The 13333-nt window shown below is 55.8% G+C and overlaps 2 protein-coding genes across 2 annotated transcripts; both read right to left on the bottom strand.

The window, feature by feature from the left end:
• Positions 1–541: 541 nt before the first annotated feature.
• ZACN (zinc activated ion channel) lies at positions 542–4657 on the bottom strand. The gene is made up of 9 exons (XM_040244600.1): positions 4136–4657; positions 3933–4057; positions 3751–3795; positions 3500–3606; positions 3087–3256; positions 2182–2306; positions 1861–2068; positions 1563–1727; positions 542–932 (listed from the first exon to the last, which is right to left on the bottom strand). The coding sequence occupies exons 1-9, from the start codon at positions 4227–4229 to the stop codon at positions 742–744; spliced, it is 1230 nt and encodes a 409-aa protein (XP_040100534.1). The 5' UTR covers positions 4230–4657; the 3' UTR covers positions 542–741.
• An 862-nt stretch (positions 4658–5519) lies between these two features.
• Positions 5520–7971, bottom strand: GALR2 (galanin receptor 2). Its single transcript, XM_040244319.1, has 2 exons — positions 7604–7971; positions 5520–6282 (listed from the first exon to the last, which is right to left on the bottom strand). Exons 1-2 carry the CDS (start codon positions 7969–7971, stop codon positions 5520–5522), a joined length of 1131 nt encoding a protein of 376 aa, XP_040100253.1.
• Between the last annotated feature and the right edge of the window lie 5362 nt (positions 7972–13333).

Below are 13333 nucleotides of genomic sequence, written 5' to 3'. Positions count from 1 at the left end.
GACGAGAAGGACAGAGAAGGGAGACAGAGCCCACAGCTGCCTCGCGGGACGGGAGGAGGAGGGCTGAGTAGCCCTGCCTCTAGGCCAGCTTGGGACTGGGGTGGAGAATGCCCTTCAGCCCAGGCCTGAGGTTCGGGCTCAGAGGAGCAGGCCACACTGCAGCCCCAGGCCCTGCAGAAAAGCAAGGGGGTTGGACTGCTCTCAGACTCAGTGCAGAGAATGCCTGCCCCATGCCCACAGTCCTGCTGCCTGGGGGGTTCTGTCCCCAAGGTGCGCCCGGTAGCTGGAGTAGAAGTGCCCTCCCTGCCCTCTGAGCACTCGGCCGGAGCTCACAGGAGGGATCCTGACCTTCCCGGGCCTGTCTCAGGGGCTCCAGTGCTCCTGGCCCGGGGCTAAGTGGCAGCGGTTGCCGAAGGAGCAGTTGGGCAGTGTGTGGGGACAGGGGGACCAGCAGACAGTGGTGAGACAGTCTGGAGCAGAGCGGGGCTCAGGGACGTGAGATGGGGCCCCACCTACTCCAACAAAAGTGAACAGCTGAGTGTGACAGAGACAGACCCCAGAGGCGCCCTTGCCCTGGGGTGATGTGTTTATTCCACACTCCTTGCTTACGTGCTGACAAGAAGGAGAGCTTGGGGTGGCCAGGGGTCCTCCAGGCTGAGGGAAGAGAGTCCACCTCCCTCCCCCTCCAGAGGCCCCGTCACAGCCCTCGCCCCCCAGGTCTGCAGCCCTGGGCCTTGCCCGTTACGGCCTGGGCTGCCCGCCGTGGGGTGCGGCCGCTCCAGGGGCGGGTTCCGACTTGCATGTCGCCCACATCCAGAGCACAATGAAGATGATCTGGCTACACGCCACCCCTACCACATACACCTGGAAGAAGATGTGGTCGGCAGCCTCCGCCCAGCTCCTCCTGGACCCCTGCCCTGCTCCAGGGGCTTCTGTGTGGGCAGGAAGAGTGAAAGAAGACAGACTGCACTCTCTGCGTGTGCACAAGGGTGAGCCCCAGAGAGTACTAGTCTGCCCCACTTCATCACATTCACAGCCAAGGAACATTCATGTCTGGCCCCTTCTAGATCATCGTGACTTGAAGAAATGCCCCCTGAGAGAGGCTGTGCAAGGCACAGGGTTATCCTGTGCTAAGTCACTTCAGTCGTGTCCGACTCTTTGTGACCCCGTGGACTGTAGCCTGCCAGGCTCCTCTGTTCACGGGATTCTCCGGGCAAGAATACTGGAGTGGGTTGCCATACTCTCCTCCAGGGGATCTTCCCGACCCAGGGATTGAACCCATGTCTCATGTCTCCTGCATTGGCAGGTGGGCTCTATATCCCTAGTGCCACCTGGGAAGCCTAGAGAGTCTGAAGTCACTGGGCCTCAGGGAGGCTGATTCTGCTCCCTGCTCCAGACCTGCTGCTTGTGAGCGCAGCCATGGTGGAGTCCGGACAGCAGAGCCGGCCGAGATGGGTGCAGGAACCTCTAAAGAGCCCAGTGACCTGCAGCCCCAGTCTGCCAGCTCTGCCCCTAGGCCTCCTCCTCCACCGCCCCAGGAAGGGGCCCCAGCCCCTGCCCACCTTCAGGGTTAGGCCCTGGCTTCCCGCGGTTGTGCTGCTCCCCATTCAGCGCTGGACGGGGGCCATCCTCTGCCCTGAGGTTGCCCCGGGCCAGGAGCCCGGTCAACAGCACAGTCTCGGTGGTGCTGACAAAGAGCAGCAGCAGCAGGATGGTGAAGTAGTAAACTGGAGAGGGGGTGGAGAAGAGTGGTCAGGAGCCAGGCCTGGCCTCGCGGGCCCCGGGACCTGAGCAGAGGCACCCTGGCTCCGGTGACAGCAGGCAGAGGCGGAGTGAGGCAGGCCCAGCACAGGGCCTTACCTAGCAGGGGGTTGCAGGAGGAGGAGCTGGGCAGGGCCTGTATCAGGGAGGAGTGGAAGACGAGGTAGCTCAGAAGCAGGGTCACCTTGTAGGCGATGCGCTCAGTGTGGAGGGGCAGCAGCCCCCCGCACAGGTCAGCCAACAGCAGCGCCTCCCCAGGGACCAGGAGCGTTAAGATGGCCTTTAGCGCTGTGTTCTGCAGGCGCAACTGGAAGGAAGACAGGGCATTCCAGGGAATGGGCATAGAAGGGTGAGGTCATGGCCTCTGACTGTGCATCCCCAACGCCCCCCTCAGCCCTCAGTAGCCACCTCCCAACTCACCGTCACCTGGAAGCAGGGTACCAGGTGCTGGGATGGGATTTGGGTTTTCAGATCCTGAACCACGAACTCCCTCTTGACACTCACAATCTCGTTCACCGCGTGGACCTGGAACTCCAGCTCCCTCACTGAAGGGGGAGGGGTGAGAACACTGAACTCAGAAAGAAATACCCTGTGCCTGCATCTTTCTTGGCAGCAGGGGCAGGGACGGACTGGAGCCCAGGGATGATGGAGCCCTCTGATGGTTGCTGGGGGCAGACTTGGAAGCTGGTCTGCCCAAGGGCTTTCCAAACTGATTTTGCAATACCCCAAGTTTTCTCCACTTAGAGGAAGGGCCATCTCAGATTCATAAAATGAATTTTCATTGTAAAAATAAATGCACTTTGCACCACTTCACAGAGGGGCAGGGGACATGGTCACAGACTCACTCACTGGTATACCATCTCACACCTGAAATACTAGGATTCGTGGGGCGGCAGCTGTGGTATTTCCCAGAGGGGAGGGATGGAAGGGAAGGTGGGACTACTCTGCCAAGTTGAACATCACCTGCTGGGTTTGTGGGATAATCAGTGGGTGGCTACACCTTCAGGATGTTTTCAGGAGTGAGGCTGCAGCAGCCTGCGCCTCTCGGCTGGACACAAGTGGGCAGTTCGGCCCTGGCTGTTGGCCCAGAACTGTTGCTCTGGGGGTGAGAGAAGAAGACCGGAGGGGCCCACAGCCTACAGCAGGGGAGGCCCAGGAGATGTGGCCGCTATTTGAGTAGGACATATGGAGTGAAAGAAGCGTGCCCAGCTCCCCTAAGCCATGGGGTGGACGGGTGTGAACACAGGCCCAGTCCCCCAGGTCAGGTGTTTGCTGGGGGCCGGAGGCTTCCCCTCCCCTCTCCCCATCTCCTGTCCTGTCAGCACCAGTGTTGCTGAAAGCGAAGAAGGTGACGTGGCAGTCGCTCTGGTCCCTAGGGAAGTGGAAGAGCTCAAAGTCGCAGTTGGTCTCCGTGGTGAGGGCCAGGTAGAACTCGATGTGGCCATTCCCGTCTACGCGGGCCTGCGGGCTCTTGTCCTGCCAGTTCACCCAGAGGCTGCAGAGGGACAGGCACGCCTCAGAAGGGGGCGGAGGGGGGACCCCAGCACGTTTCCAGCTGCTGTGCACTGCCCTCGGGGTTCTGGAAGCTGGGGCACCATAGTGCACAGGAGTCGTGTCAGTGGTCTGGCGGGGCCACCAGGAGGGGGATATTCAGTAAGAGGACCTCCCAGCTCTATATGAGTAGTAAAGAAGGCTGCGCTTGGCCTGTGCCAGGGAAAACAACCCCCGCCTCACTTACGCCTCCCGAACAGTGAGTCTCGGCATCCAGAGCACGTCCCAGGGCAGCATGATTGGGTTCTGCTGGTGCCCAGTTGAGTTCAAGGCCAGGCGTGTGTTCAGCCAGGACTGGGGACACAAGGGTGCTACTAAGGCTCCCGCTCTCCGTGTACATGTGCCCCTGGGCTTAGCAGGTTGACAAAGGCCAGTACTTCTGTGCTGGACTCAAGGGGTCTTTCCCCTCCTCAGCCTCCACCCACCATGGATGCTCACCAGCCGAAGCAGCAACGTGGAGGACACCGTGTACCGAAGGATGTCCTGCGGCGGGGGGAACAGGGTGTCACCTCAGGGGTGGGCGCTGTGGCAGGAAGGCAGGAGACCCCTGCGTTCACGAGGCTGAGCCCTGTTCCATCTCCAGCTCAGCACTTGGGCCCCCGGGCCCTCAGGACACTTACCACATTAAACACATTGGACACAAACACCTGCACATCCACCACCAGGGGCTTGCTTCCGTTGTTTGGAATCTGGATGGGATCCGGAACCTCCTGGGGTGAGTTGAGGTTGGAGAAGGATGGCCAGTCTGAAGGGTGGAGGTCGAGGTCACCCTGTGCCTTGGGACCCAAATCCCAAAGCTCAAGGCCTTATGCTCTCTACCTACCAAATGCTGGTGCGCTAAAGCCCTGCTGCTGAGCCAAAGGCTGAGTGGTTCCAAGCCTGAGGAAGGCGAGATGGAGCAGAAGCCGCAGGACCATCCTGAGAGGCTATGCGGAGGGGCTGGATGGAGCAGCAGCGCCTAGGCTACAACCTCTATTTCAGTCACTTCTCTGGGGGACTGGGCAGTCGGTTGGAGGCAGCTGTTCTGTGCAACAACCCTGGAGCCTCAGACTTGGCACACCTGCACCCCAGGTTCCACAAACACCGAAAGACAAAGCTCAGGACCCAGCCCCGCCCAACTTGCATCTGCCCAGGCTTCCAGGCCCCCGCTCCATTTCCACCACCTGGAACCAGTTTTCACATTCAAGACTCACCAAGCAGACGAGGTAAACATGGGACCCCTGCCTAAACACACACACACCTTTCCCTGACAAGGTCTTTCCAATCTGGGCAGGTGCAACCTGTGTTTCCACAGCAGGCACCTGCTTGGCTAAGCTCCCAAACCCTTACCACAGTGCTCTGTGCCCAGCCATGTGAAGGTGGCACACCCTTGAGGGTTTCCCTGCCTCTCCTCAAACAACTAATTTCATGTCAAAGGCCTTGGCTCAAGGACTCCAGAAGTGGGGCAAACCTGGAACAGCTAGAGGCTCGCTTCTGACCAAAGCCCCTGGGGTCTTTCTGTTCCTCGCAGGATTCTCAGGCTGCCCCAGGCCAGCAGTGCCTTAGAAACACCTCTGTGCACCCTGAAGCAGGACCGATGGCTGTGGGGGTGACTTTCCTAACCTAAGGATAAACCTGCCTTGGAGACCAGATCCCAGACAGCTGCAGGGAGGGAAGGAAACAAGGGCTGAAGGTGGTTAGGCACTGGTCTGGTTGGTGTGACTCCATAGAGCCTCAGGGAGCTGGCAACAGGCGAGGACTGGCCACACGCCTGTACACAAACGCTGCTGGGAACACACACAGTGTCCGGGTCTGCCAAGTGTCATCAGCTGACTTATCCAGTGTGCTCTGACAGCTTGTGTGCCGCTCACTGGCAGCTGCTGTTTCCTCGATCTACATGCACCTGGGGTATCCAGATGGCCACGTTGAAAGAGCCTTAGGTCGTCACAGCTCCTCAGTATCCATTCGGGATTTCTAGGCGGATTTTAACTCTGCTGCCTTCGGTGCAGGCCCCTCTCTTGTACTCATCCATCCAGAGCTCCCCTGGGAAGTCCCAGAGGCTTCTCACCACGGAGCCTGGGGCCCCTGAGACAGGCAGAGACAGCGCGCCACAGCACATGGAATAGTTGCGCGTTTTATTAACAAATGAAATTCCCTCCACGATCCCGCAACCGCTGACTCCAATCTTTCAACACCCAAGCATACCCCCTAAGTGCCCTCCGGTCAAATTAACTGTCAGGATGCCTTTGGGGGGCCTTTGGGTCCCTCCATGACTGGCTGCGGAGAGGCGCGGGCACAGGGGCAGAGTGCCCGGCGGCCTCGCTCACGTGCGTCAGGTCAGTGGACTCGCGCTCCAGCACGCTGCCGCCATGGGGGCCCCGGGGCGCGACGCACACGCGGCCCGAGGCTCTGCGCGGGGCGCGGCGCAGCAGGCCGGCGCAGATTTCTCGGAAACCCTTGCGGAAGTGCTTGGAGATGAGAGCGTAGACGATGGGGTTGACGCAGGAGTTGGCATAGGAGACCAGGTGCGAGAGGATGCGTAGCGCGTAAGTGGCGCGCGTAAGAGGGAAGCGGCCGAACCACACGCAGAGGATCAGCGCGTGGTGAGGCATCCAGCAGAGGCAGAAGAGCGCGGCCACGATGATGATCATGCGTGTCACCTTACGCTTGGCGCGCCGGGCGCCCCAGCCGGCGGCCGCCGGGTCGACGGCGCGCCAGAGGTAGCGCAGGGTGCGCGCGTAGGTCAGGCCGAGCACCAGGACCGGCAGCAGATAGCTGACAACGAAGGTGCAGAGGTCCATGGCGCGGCGGCGCGGCGCGCTCCACGCCGGGTGGCATACGGTCAGGTTGGCTAACCGGGACTGGCGATAGTAACTCAGGTACGGCCCGGAGAAGAGCAGCGAGAGCCCCCAGACGAGACCGATGGCCGCCATCGCGTTGCGAGGCGTGCGCAGCTCGCGGGAGTGCAGTGGATAGCGGATGGCCAGATACCTGCGGGTCAGGCCAGAAAGCGAGACGTCGGATGAGCCAGCAGGATTCGCGGGAGCCGAGCCGGACCCCTCCACCTCGAGTCCCACACTCACCGTCTGAGAAGTTCTCTAGCGCAGCGTAACGCCGCACAAGCCCAGAGGGCGACACCGAGCATCCCATCCCGGACACCCTCAGCTGCGCCCACCCGTGGGGCGGGACTCAGGAGCAGGAAAGGCTACTCATTTGTTCTTTCTGAGACTTTGACCACTGTCAGACTCCACCCGGGCTGGCACCCCCAAGATTAAACCGGCTTCGGGGCTCTGGCAGGCTGTGATTACTCACCAGTGATGTTGCCCCCAGAGGTAGGACTCAGGCGCGTTGAGGCTCTAACAGACAGCCTGGAGACACCTCAGGCAAGGTACAGAGGGGATTTCTTAGAGCACCCGACGCTAGCCTATCGGAACTGGGTCCCACTAGCCTATTGGAACTGACACACTCAGTGCTCAGTGGAACTGGGGGCGGGGGGCTTGGTGCATGGGGAATGTGGCTTGCCTCGTTGACCTCGCCTGTCCAGGGAAGGAACGTGAGGATGGAGGGGGCCAGGGAGGTAGCAGAGTCAGACCAGGATTCCCGCCCCAGTAATCATCCTGATGTCCTTCCAAGCTTCAGCATTCAGGGGACCGTTGGACCCACTCCTCTCCTGCCCTTGACTCCAGGCCTGTTGGTAGGGCGCAGAGGTGGGGTGGGGTAGGGTGGGACCAACCTAGGGTCCCTGGGGCGTGCTTGCTTGGAGTTTGGCGTGGGCCCTCACAAAGGACCCAGATTCTGCAGTCGGAGCCAGAGTAAACTGTGCCGAGCAAACTGTGGTTTGGAGGTCAGCGAGGTGGAGGTGCCTGGGCTTGACGAGAGGAGACAGAGCACTGGCTTCAGGCATGAGATTACAGGAGAGGCAACTCTGAGCGAATTGTTTATAAACCCAGTTTAGTCTGTAAACTGGGCATAGCAATCCTTCCTGTCCCAGCCTCCCAAGGGGCCTTGACCCTCAAATGAAAACTCAGCATGGGAAAACGCTTCGCACCTGGAAAGGCTTTATCAGACACCGAAGGGCTGAAGAGCTGAGGCCCTGAGTCCCTGAGGAGGCACCTAACAGAGGGACACCAAGGTCCCCCATTCTTCTTCCTCGTTTTCCTCCGACACTCCTGCTTGTCTTTCACTCCCTCCTGGTGCCCCCTCCTTCCTAGCCTTCTCTCTCTCCTCTCCGCACATCTCTCCTTGACCCTCAAGTCCAGCCCCCTTCCTCAGCTCCAGCCTGCGTGCGTGACCCCCTGGGACGCCAGCTCACCGGTCCAGGGAGACGGCGGCCAGCGTGAAGCTGCTGGCGTGCATGGTGAGGAAGATGAGGAAGTGCACCGCCTTGCAAAGCAGCGATCCGAACACCCAGTCGTCCAGGGTGTAGATGGTGGCTTGGAAGGGCACGCAGCACACGATGAAACACAGGTCGGCCACGCCCAGGTTGAGGATGAACAAATTAGTCGTGCTCACCGCCTGGCCACCGCGAAGCAGCACGGCCAGCACCAGTGCGTTGCCTACGGTGCCCACGAGGAAGATGAGCGCAAAGAGCGTGGGCACGATGACCGCCTCAGGCTGCCAGCTGCCCCCGCCTCCCGCCTCGCCCGTGTCCTCGGTGTCCAGGCCACCCGAGCCATTCATGGTGTCTCTGCCCCGGGGCTGCCTGGGCTCCGGCAGCCGTCTGGGTCCTGGCGAGCGCGCAGCTCTGGGGGCTCCAGCCGCTGCAGCGCCCGGCGCGACTCGGCGGAGCTGCGAGCGGAGTGATCTCCGCGGCTGGGGCAGGAGAAAGGGGTGCGCGGGGATCAAGGGGAGGAGCGAGCCGCCGAAGCGGGGGCTGATCCCGCTGGCGGGCGACCGCGCCGGGGGAAGGGCTGCCCAGGGGCCCCGGCGCGCCCTGGCCAAGGCACAAGCAGCCCACCCCGGGGTCGAGGGCCGAGCGCGTTCCGGCTCCCTGGCCCTCCGGCTTCGTCGGCGCGCTCCAGCCTCAGGCTTCGAGCTGTGCGGAGCTGTGCAACGAACCGACCTCCAGGGCAGCTGCCGGAGGGACCGAGCGCCGGGACCTGTGGGCGCGCCTCTGTGCTTCTCTGCAGGCTGGCGGGCGCGCCGGACCTTCCGGGGCAGGCTGGGAGGCGTCCTCCAGGGAGTTCCAGGTGCCCCCTAAAGTGTGGAGGTGGGGGTGACGAGGAGTGGGGGCGGATTGGGCGGGGGGCTGCAGTTTCCCCGGCGTGGGATGCCATTGCCGCATGCTCCACGCCTCTTCCCGCTTTTAATTCCCAGGAGCATCGCGCCTCACAGAAACCCCAGGGAACAGACGAGGGAAAGGTGGAAGGATTTCGTTCCCTTCTCTCCCGCACTGAGCGTTTCCCACTCCAGTTCAGTCTAGTAAAAGTTTACTGAGCATCTCCTGTGTGTCAGGCTCGGTTCCCAGCTCCCTGCTTCCGTTTCCTCAATATTACAATATGGGCTAATAACACCTTCTAGAGGGCTCTGATGAGAATGGGAGATGTGTGTGTGAGACCTGAGGCCAGTTGGTAGAATGTGAATGAATCAAACTCTTCTTCTCTTTTTCCTTACTCTATCCAGATATCCAACAAGGGGAAATAAAAAGGAAACACAAACAGCAGAACTGAGACTTCTCCAGTGGTCCTGTAGTTAAGACTCCACACCAGTGCAGGCGGCCAGGGTCACGGAACTCAGATCCCTCATGCCACATCCAAGAGGGGCACAGACAAATTAAACAAACAAGCTACAGCAGAGTTATTGATATGCATCAGCAGCATTTTCTGAGATAGCCAGGAGGATGTTTAGGTTGCAAAAACACTTAAATATTTATTTATGATGTTGACATGGTGGTGGTTTAGCCGCAAAGTCGTGTCTGACCCTTTGTGACCCCATGGACTGTAGCCTGCCAGGCTCCTCTGTCCATGGGATTCTCCAGGCAAGAATACTGGAGTGGGTTGCCATTTCCTTCTCCAGGGGATCTTCCTGACCCAGGAATTGAACCCAGGTCTCCTGCATTGCAGGCAGATGATTTACCAACGGAGCTATGAGGGAAGCCCCTCAGATAGATGTTGACATACTAAGCATCAAAAGTTTGTGAGCTGGAATCATGACTGTTTCTATATAACTTTAAAATTGGGTTTGAACATCACCACTTTCTGTAGCTTAACCTCTGCTTCACCTTTCCTTGCCCTGTTCCTTGTTGTTTAGTCACTAACTCGTGTCTCATCTTTTGTGACCCATGGACTGTAAGCCCACCAGGCTCCTCTGTCTGTTGGATTTTCCAGGCAAGACTACCGGAGTGGGTTGCCATTTCCTTCTCCAGTCCTGTTCCTGGGGTCCTAGTCAAAAACTTCCTTTTTCCACTTCCCCTCACCCAGAACCTCAGCCTTAGGAGCCCAGCTGCTTGCTCCTCTCGGTAAGAAAACCTTATTTACACCTCTGCCCTGCCTACTTATTCATGGATTAGGAAGATAATAACCGTTCATTTTCCTGAGATGCTTGCCATTCATTTATTCAATACACATTTATAGAGCACCTACTCATTTCTGGGCACTGTTCTGGGTCCTCGGGATTTAACAGTGAGATCTACGAAGATCAAGGCCTTTTGTGAGCTTCCTTTCTAGCAGGGGAGAGAGGCAATAAATGTAACTCAAGTTACTAATCAGTTGGTAAGTACTTGCAGGAAAAGTAAATTATACAGTGAGGGGACTAGGCGTATTGGAGTGGTGATGATGGTGCAATTGAAAATGAGGTGGTCAAGCAGACCTCATTAAGAAGGTAACATTTAAGCAAAGACTTGGATGAGGAGAGGGGGCTAGCCTAGCTGATCTCTAAGGAACTTGAATTCCAGATAGAACAGCCAGTGCAAAGGCGCTAAAGCAGGAGTGTCTGTGTCCCTAAGCAAGGAGGGGGTATGGCTTCAGTTGAATGAACAAGGAGATTGGTAGGAGAGAACATGAGAAGGATAGCGTACAGGATTTTTTCCATTGTGAGGAAGGCTTCTAGTCTGAGTAAAAAGAGAAGCCATGGCAGTTTTGACTAGAGGACTAACATTGATCTGCCTTTAAAAAAAAAAAAAAAAGGCTTTACTGAAATATAATTCACACAACATGGAGTTTACTCATATACAGTGTTTATTTGCTTTTTAGTATAGTCACTAAGTTGTGCAAATACCACAATCAATCTTAGGACATTTTTGCTCCTGCCAAAAGAAATCACCTCAACCCTAGCCCACCATTCTTTCTGTCACTATGTATACAGTCTCTTTTCCAGCCACCCATGGGATTTTCCAGGCCATTTTCTCTCCCAGGGGCTCTTCCCTACCCAGGGATTGAACCCAAGTCTCTTGGGTCTTGTGCTTTGCAGACAGATTCTTTACCACTTGAGCCTTTAGGGAAGCTCTAAAAGGTTCTTGCTGTCAGATAATTACAGGTTGGAGTTTCTGGAAGGGCATTTTCTTTTCTTGATAAGCGCTCCTACACTAGCCCTGAACTTTGCTCAAGCTCCTCTTCCCGACTTGAATCTATAGCTTTACCTGTTCCAGACATTTTATATGAATGAAATCACACAACATGTGACCTTTTGTGTATAACTTCTTTCACTTAGCCTAATGTTTTCAAGATTCATCTGTAATGTATCAGTACTTCATTCCTTTTTATGGCCAAATAATGTCCCATTGTGTAATAATTACATTTTCTTTATCCAATTCATTTGCTGATAGACATTTAGGAGACTTTTTTTTCCCCCCCTTCTTTTTTTCCCACTGGCCATGTAGGATCTCACTTCCCTAACCAGAGATGATTGAACCAGTGCCCCCTGCTGGTTCAGGGCAGGAAGTTCAGAGTCTTAACCACTGGACTGCCAGGGAAGTCCCAGACTGACTTTTTAAAAAAATTATTATTTATTTTTTTACTTTGCTGACAAAGGTCTGTCTAGTCAAAGCTATGGTTTTTCCAGTAGTCATGTATGGATATGAGAGTTGGACTATAAGGAAAGCTGAGTGCCAAAGAATTGATGCTTTTGAACTGTGGTGTTGGAGAAGACTCTTGAAAGTCCCTTGGACTGCAAGGAGATCCAACCAGTCCATCCTAAAGGAAATCAGTCCTGAATATTCATTGGAAGGACTGATGCTGAAGCTGAAGCTCCAATACTTTGGCCACCTGATGCGAAGAACTGGAAAAGACCCTGATGCTGGGAAAGACTGAAGGCAGGAGGAGAAGGGGACGACAGAGGATGAGACTGATGGATGGCATCGCTGACTCGATGGACATGAGTTTGAGCAAGCTCCGGGAGTTGGTGATGGACAGGGAGGCCTGGCGTGCTTCAGTCCATGGGGTCGCAGAGTCAGACACGACTGAGCGACTGAACTGATAATTTATTTTTTAATTTAAAAAAAACTTTGGCCATATTGTATGGCTTGTGGGATCTTTAGTTCTCCAACCAAGGATTGCACCCACGCTCTTGGCAGTGAAAGTGTAGAGTCCTAACTGCTGGACTACTAAGGAATTCCCTAGAAATTAGTCATGGTAAAATATAAAAAAGTTTTCCACCTTAAATATTTTGTGTGCAGTTCAGTAGTGTTAAGAATATTCACATTGGTGTGCAACTAATCTCCAGAACTTTTTGATCTTGCAAAACTGAGACTCTATACACATTAAACACTATCTCGCCATTTCCCTTTCCTCCAGCCCCTGGCAACCACCATTCTACTTTCTATGAATTTCACTACACTACATACCTCATATAAGTGGAATTCTACCATGTCTGTCTTTTGGTGACTGGCTTACTTAGCACAATTATTTTCAAACGTCAATCATGTTGTAGCAGTGTCAGAATTTCCTTCATTTTCAAGGTTGAATAATATTCCATTGTAGGGATTAGACCATATTTTGCTTATTCCTTGAGGGCCACTGAGTTTCTTCCATCTGTTGGCTATTGTTAATAATGCTGGTATAAACGTGGGTGTACAAATATCTCAAGGCCCTGCCTTGAGTTCTTTTGGGCATATACCCAGAAGTGGAATCGCTGGAGCAGATGGTAATTCTTTTAATTTTCTCAAGAGCTGCCACACTGTCTTCCACTGTGGATGCACCACTTCACGTTTGCACCAAAAGTGCAGTAGTTACAATTTCTCCATGTCCTCACCAATACATGTTTATTTTCTAGTACTGTTATTTAAAAAATAGTAGCCCTTCTAATGGATGTGAGGTGTTGGCTCATGGTGGTTTTGATTTGCATTTCCCTAAAAATTAGTGCCTATCACCTGGAGGCTTAGACGGTAAACAATCCGTCTGCAATACAGGAGACCTGGATTCCATCCCTGGGTCAGGAAGATCCCCTGGAGAAAGGAATGGCAACCCACTCCAGTATTCTGGCTGGAGAATTCCATGGACAGAGAAGCCTGGCAGGCTACAGTCTATGCGGTCGCCAAGAGTCGGACACGATTGCACCACTTTCACACATTGACAGATGAGCGAAGAAAGGTTTAGAGAGAGATTAAGCTACTTGCCCATATCTCCCAGCCATAACGACAGAGCCAGAATTAGAGCTCGAAGTGCCATATTGCAGAGCAAAGGTTCATAGTCTTCCACGCTTCAACCCTTCTCTCTGCTCGAACTACTCGAGCGCGCCCCGAAGTCCAAAGAAGGGCACAGATCCCCATGCATCTGAGAGTTCCTGCATTACGGCCGGCTCCAGAGGTCGGCGCAGACAGAGGCGGTCCCCTCCCAGGCGGGGTGTTTCCTTCCTTAGGGTGGGAATCCCATCTCCCAGGTTTCCAGGAAGGAAGACACTCCGGGATGCAAAGATCTTATCCAACGGGGTCTCCCGCGCAGGGATGCAGGAGGTGGGGCCGGGTCCTCCATCCAAGGAAGACTGCCTCCAGGAGACCTTAACAGCTACCGCGTCCTCGCCCCTCCAGGGTCCCCAGCCCTAATCCCGCCACCGCTGCAGACCGAGAATCGGCATCCACGCGCAGGCGCGCTACCACAAGTGGCCGTTG

The sequence above is a fragment of the Oryx dammah genome, unplaced genomic scaffold (assembly GCF_014754425.2).
Source record: "Oryx dammah isolate SB20612 unplaced genomic scaffold, SCBI_Odam_1.1 HiC_scaffold_8, whole genome shotgun sequence".
NCBI classification, from domain to species: domain Eukaryota; kingdom Metazoa; phylum Chordata; class Mammalia; order Artiodactyla; family Bovidae; genus Oryx; species Oryx dammah.
The sequence above is the reverse complement of the archived record's forward strand: the minus strand, read 5'-3'. Positions and strand labels throughout refer to the sequence as shown.

Bases quoted from the DNA above. Each gene is read 5' to 3' on its own strand.
- ZACN (XM_040244600.1), bottom strand. From the start codon at position 4,229: ATGGTCCTGCGGCTTCTGCTCCATCTCGCCTTCCTCAGGCTTGGAACC. The intron at 4,058-4,135 runs GTAGGTAGAGAG...TCCACCCTTCAG, and splicing joins CTTTAGCGCACCAGCATTTG to ACTGGCCATCCTTCTCCAAC. The intron at 3,607-3,750 runs GTGAGCATCCAT...TTGTGTCCCCAG, and splicing joins CCACGTTGCTGCTTCGGCTG to TCCTGGCTGAACACACGCCT.
- GALR2 (XM_040244319.1), bottom strand. From the start codon at position 7,971: ATGAATGGCTCGGGTGGCCTGGACACCGAGGACACGGGCGAGGCGGGA. The intron at 6,283-7,603 runs GTGAGCTGGCGT...CCTGACCCGCAG, and splicing joins GCCGCCGTCTCCCTGGACCG to GTATCTGGCCATCCGCTATC.